Source organism: Trichechus manatus, unplaced genomic scaffold, assembly GCF_000243295.1.
Source record: "Trichechus manatus latirostris isolate Lorelei unplaced genomic scaffold, TriManLat1.0 scaffold00027, whole genome shotgun sequence".
NCBI lineage: Eukaryota > Metazoa > Chordata > Mammalia > Sirenia > Trichechidae > Trichechus > Trichechus manatus.
Window position 1 is genome coordinate 20,852,385 of NW_004443963.1, and position 6,366 is coordinate 20,858,750.

The window sequence follows — 6,366 nt, forward strand, 5'->3', positions numbered from 1 at the left end:
TAGGTCGAAAAGAGCTGAAATTTATTTCTTGCCTACATAAACAGTTCGTAGAGATTTCAGTTTAGTGGTGGTAGGGAAGATCTCTATATAGTCCTTCAGAAAACAAAGCTTTCCCAAAGCTTTTCATTATCAAAGTGAAGCTTACAAGGTCACGTAAGCATAGGCATCTGGCCAGTAGGTGGAGAGAAGGCATGGTGGATCACTTATGGGGTTATTTATAGGCTAGCACTAGAAATAGTGTACAACACTTCCACTGTCACTCTGTTAGCTATACCTCATTTACACAGTCACAAGTAACTACAATGAAATTGGAAAAATGTGAGCTACTCTGTTCCCCAGAGAGTAGACAACATATTTGGCAAACAACACTTCCTTCCAGATAATGAGAGTGAACATCCTCTAAGACTTTGGTTTTAATGGAGGGTAAAGAATGAATTAATCAGGATTTACAGAAAGTAAGTTTAAAGAGAAAGTGAGAACATTAATATGACCAGAGAATGTACTATATAGAGACAAATGGTGTTAGAAGCAACAAGTTTGTGACCTTTCATCTTCTCATTAAATTGGATTCATCAACTTCCTTTTACATCTTTGAGAGGAATGCAATTTTTTTAATTGAGTCATTGAAAGCTTGCTTCACTTGCTTGTTTCTCAGTGTGTAAACAAAAGGATTCAACATTGGTGAAATAGAAGTAATAAGGAGTGAAATCCCTTTATTAATTGCCACCTCATCCTTGGCTGAAGGTTTGACATAAATGAAGATGCAGCTACTGTAAGCAATGGAAACAACAATCATATGGGAAGAACAAGTGGAAAATGCCTTTTTCTTTTGCTGGGCAAAGGGGAACCTTAGGACTGTCCTGATGATATAGATGTAGGAAAGAACTACACCCATGAAGGTGATGATGAATGTCAACACAGCACACACAATAACCATCTGTTCTACCAGCCATGTGTCAGAGCAAGAGATCTTCAGGATAGGAGATGCATCACAGCAAAAATGATCAATGACATTAGAGTCACAGAATTCCAGGTCCAAACCCAGACTAATTGGTGGGAGAATGATCATCAATGCTGCTGCCCAACAAAAGAGGATGAAGTTCTTGCACACTCTGCTGCTCATAATAGTCGTGTAATGCAGTGGTTTGCAGATGGCCACATAGCGATCATACGACATGGTGGCCAGGAGAAAGAATTCTGTTACTGCAAAGACGTCTATAAATAAGAGTTGACTAGCGCAAGCACCATAGGTGATGGACCTGTCCCCAGAAGATATGCTATACAAGAATCTGGGAACACAAGCAGTCGTGAATGAAATTTCTAAGAAGGAGAAATTTTGGAGGAAAAGATACATTGGTGTTTTAAGGTGGGGATCCACCAGAGTGAGGGTGATGATGGTTAGGTTTCCAGTTACACTTAACATGTAGGAAAGAAATAGAAAGATAAAAATCAGAATTTGCAGCCTAGGGTCATCTGTCAGTCCCAGCAAGATAAAGGTTGTTAGTGTTGTTTGATTTCTCATCTTTGCTTATTGTTTCTTACTGGATCTGTTTGGAACAATAATAAAGACTTAATATGAGGAACTTCAGAGTCATAGCCAGCTTCTAACCTCGAAAGAAGTAAACATGAGAGTGAATCCTGGGCAATTGGTTACTGGAGAAGCAAGAAGAAGATATATCAGTGTTTGATTACCTTCTCTTTGCATCACACAATATGATCATACATATTTCAATCACATATTTTATACTGCTGCTTCTAATGAATCTACAATCTGGCTGTAATTGCTGCAATCCAATATATCTTATAAACATTGTTGAAATCATATCCCCTTTCATAAGTTGCTTTTGGATCAACCATTCTGCCTTCCCCTGACGTAATTTCAGAAATGCTTCGAGTAGAAAATTCATTGCCAATGAGTCGATTCCCTCTCATAGTGACCCCATAGGACAGAGCAAAACTGCCCCATAGGGTTTCCAAAGAGCAGCTGGTGGATTCGAACCACTCACCTTTTGGTTAGCAGAGAAGATCTTAGCCACTGTGCCACCAGGGCTCTGTTTCTAGTAGTTGTTGTTACTGTTAGGTGCCACAGAGTTGGTTCCAACTCATAGCAACCCTATGCACAACACAATGAAACACTGCCAGATCCTGGGCCATCCTCACAATCATTGTTATGCTTGAGCCCATTGTTGCAGCCACTATGTCAATCCATCTTGTTGAGGGTTTTCCTCTTTTTCGCTGACACTCTACTTCACCAAGCAGGATGTCCTTCTCCTGGGACCGATCCCTCCTAATAACATATCCAAAGTATGTGAGACTTTGTCTCGCCATCCTTGCTTCTAAGGAGCATTTTGGCTATACTTTTTCCAAGATCAATTTGTTCGTTCTTTTGGAAGCCCATGGTATATTCAATTTTCTTTGCCAACGCTGTAATTCAAAGGCATCAATTCTTCTTCGATCTTCCTTATTCATAGTCCAGCTTTCGCATGCATATGAGGCGATTGAAAGACCATGACTTGGGTCAGGCACACCTTAGTCCTCAAGGTGACATCTTTGCTTTGTAACACTTTAAAGAGGTCGTCTGCAGCTTCAAGTAGAGAGGTCCCAAAATAAGCTAACAATGGTCTTTATTAAGAAAATTCTGGCATGCCAGTTTGCACGCACGTTAGTTATTAAAACTGGTAATGAATACTTACCACATGGTGGCAGTCCACCTTCTTCGAGGTGGGTTTCAGATATTTTTTAACTAGAGAGATTTTCTTTAAGATTTATTTTAATGCACTAAAGTCCAAAGTTTTCTAGGTTTTCCCCATAGAAAATTGTTTCAAACACTTTTGATAGTGATATATTTTTATTCCTTTTCTGTTGTAAGTGATGGTGAACACTCATTACTATTTATTATATTGAACATTCTTATTTTTGGTATCTTATTATTTCTTCTTGAATATCATCTAGATGTGGAAATTTCAAGATTTTAAAAGTGGTACTTGCTATTTTCCCTCTTCCCCCATCAATCTGAGTCTCTTCAAGTGCCATTTATTTCTTTTTCTTTTTTCCTCCCATTTTCAATTTATTACCAGATCTTGTCATTTCTGTATGCTTAATATTCTGTTAATTTACTCCTTTTCTTCCCTCCCTCACACTACTACCTTAATTCTGGGTGTCTATTTCTTATAGCCCAAATTTTTCAAAACCATATTAACATACTCTTAACCTGTATCTTTGGTACTCCTCATTTAATTTTTAGAATCAATGCATTCAGAATTGTTCTCTAAAGCTCAGATATGATTATCCCTCCCTTATCTGTTGTGGAAAAATGTTTTTGAACTATCGTTACCTGATGCTCTCTCTTCACTAGGAGTTTCCTTGACACCCTTGATGCAGCTCTCATTTAGACAGAAGTTATTTTGAATTTAGGCAAGTGCTGTGAAGAGGAGCAGAAGGAACACATTCCAGGTTTAGATTTCAGAATTGACATTGCTGGAATGTTTTCAGGCAATAACCTTTTTATTCAAAGGAACAGATGATGAGTCAGAACAAGGCTTCCCATCCTGAGAGACTTTATGAAATTTCTTTAGCAGGGGATAAGAGAGTTGTAGGAAAGGCTGGAGAGTTTAGTGGTTCTAAATGAGTTCTCTATGTTGGGACCTTCCTCTATCTTTCACTGTTGACTCAGAGGGGCTGAAGGAAGAAAATTAAAGATTTTTTGGGTTATGATTCCTTGTAGAAATCTAAGGAGAATAACGTAACTGACACATTAGCTTTAATTCCTTCAATTGTTCTTTTTTACCATTATCATAACATTTAAGCTTCTCAGTTAGCATTTAAGGCTCTTGCTAATCCAGTATCAATTGACACAATTTCTCTAATTTCTTGCTGTACTCTACTGATATAGTTGTTCTGGCTGCTAACAAAAGAAAGTATACAATAGTGATAGAGTATAGTCTACAAAGTCAGGCTGCTGAATTCATGTCTCCTGGTTCAATTTTCTTCACCTGACTTACCTACTTGCAGTTCCCACAAAAGTGATGCTTAAATTACCTCTGGACATTCCCACGTTTCTTCTGTCCACGTGATCGCTCCACTTGGTCTCTCCAACCTCTTATTTCTCTCTTTTAAGTTTCAGTTTAGGTATTAATTCTACCAGGAATCCATCTATGGTTTTCCAAGATGGAGTTAGCGTTCCCCCTTATTATTACCACTATTCTGTGATTATTCTTACAGCTCTTCTGACTAGATTGTCAGATTGTATTGACAAATTTTGTTTTAAATATTATTGTGCCTCCAATACCAAGCATATTTCCAATGATGTAGTAAGTGTTCCTTGAAATTTGGTGAAAAGAATGAAAGAATAATATCACATTTGCCTTATCAATTAAGAACAAGGTATCTTATTTAATAAAAGACTTTAGGTGTTATGATTTTCCACTATTGCAAGGTGGAAAGTGATCCTCCACGGAGAAATCCATGAGTTTGTTATATGAAATAATGAAATGTTTTCCTAGGGTTTGATGAATTGAGGGGCTTTTCTGCTATAAAAACAGAACCTGTGGTTTATAGACACCTTCTCTGGACAGGAGCACTAATTCAGTGTCAGAGGAAGAAATATTTAGTAGGTGAGCAAGATACCCTTTTACACATGAATTGACCTTTCTAACCTAAATTGAGAGAATTCTTAAGCTTCCAAGGCTTCACTGTGGCATCTTAACTCAGAGCAGTGTCAGATTCCAAAAGTCTTCTCCCTTTCTAATCATCATTACTTATATTCTCTGATACTAGAATATTAAGAAAATGTTCTGAAAAAGTAATTTAATTCATGTTTGTTTTCTATTTGGTGTATTTCAAGGAATATTTGCCTTTATAATTAGCTCAGTAATCACCAATGACAACATTGTAGAAAAATTGGCATTCCAATGTTATATTTTGATATAAATATGTATTGAATCCTGAGAGTGACATTGTAGGATAAATTGCTTCTTGTTGTCCCTTAAATGATCCTATTTCTATGAGTACTCATTAATTAATTAAAGACATTTTTCTTTTTTTTCTTTTGTTGTTTTTGTTGAGAATATACACAGCAGAACATACACCCATCTAACAATTTCTTCATGTACAATTCAGTGACATTGATTACATTCTTCCAGTTGTACAGCAATTCTCACCCTCCTTTTTCAAATTGTCCCTGCCCCATAATCACAAACTCACTGCTCTCTAAGTTGCCTATCTAATCTTTTGAGTTACTGTTGTCAATTTGATCTCATATAGATAGTTTTTAAAAGAGCACAAGGCTCAAGGCAGACATTCTTTGATAATTAAGCTAAACTATTGTTTGATTTAAAGAAGACTTAAGGGGATATTTTTAGTTTAAGATTTAAAGATTATTTCAGGCAATAGTTTTGGGGTTCATCCAGTCTCAATGGCTCCAGAAAGGCTGGATTCCATGAGAATTTAAAGTTCTGTTCTGTACTTCCCCCTTTGAGAACCTATGATGTGACAGGTACTACTGTAGGATAAAAAGAGTCAACAGGAACTGACCATCTCTTTACTGACACATGTCATAAATATTTCCAGTGTGTTCATTTTTCTAGAACAAAATATCAGAAATACTGTTTACTTTTCCAGAGATATTCAAATTAATTTTTGTCATCTTTAATTTTCAAATAGATATAAGCTTGATATTTTGCTCAAGTAAGGAAATAGAATGTTGGTTGAAGAAAGAAACAGAAATTATCAAATGAAAACATACTTACATGTATAGAAGACAGTCATGGCTTTAGTTGACTATATAACTTTGATAGTCCCAAAGATGAAACTGAAAGTGTTAGTAGAGTCAAATATGTGCACAGATGCCCTTCTCATGAATCCATACATGTTCACAGACCAGTTTTTGGTATAGATAGTTCTCTCTGAGTTAGCAACATCTCTCACAATATGTAGACTCTCACTAGAGATCCTATTGCACTTTAAAACTAGGAAATAAATTCTTATATCTCAATGCTGCAATAAAAAGGTATTTTTGTTAAATGTCTGAGAAATATAAGGAGATGTTTATAGTTCTGGAAGAGATGATTTATGATTTCTCTGAGTAAAGACATGTTTTTACACTGTGATAGAAGATAAATATTTGCTCAGTCTCTTATGTACATACAAGGCCATCTCCATGAATAAACAAAAAGTCCTTAGTGACCAAAGTTCAGGCATCACTAATGAATCTAGTATGCATTGAATTTTGGCAAAATACCTAACAGAGCAGCAGTGGGGACAGTGTCCTCAGAGACAGAAAGATGCAACTATTGTGTTGGACATATTCCCAGTGCATAACAATAATTGCCTGATGAAAAGACATAATACTAGCTCTTCAACCCATAG

The 6,366-nt window shown here is 36.4% G+C and overlaps 1 protein-coding gene across 1 annotated transcript; it reads right to left on the bottom strand.

The window, feature by feature from the left end:
* Positions 1–572: 572 nt before the first annotated feature.
* LOC101352002 (olfactory receptor 6C2-like) lies at positions 573–1,522 on the bottom strand. Its single transcript, XM_004374056.2, is given in 2 exon segments — positions 573–607; positions 610–1,522. Coding segments are annotated over 2 exon segments (948 nt in total).
* Between the last annotated feature and the right edge of the window lie 4,844 nt (positions 1,523–6,366).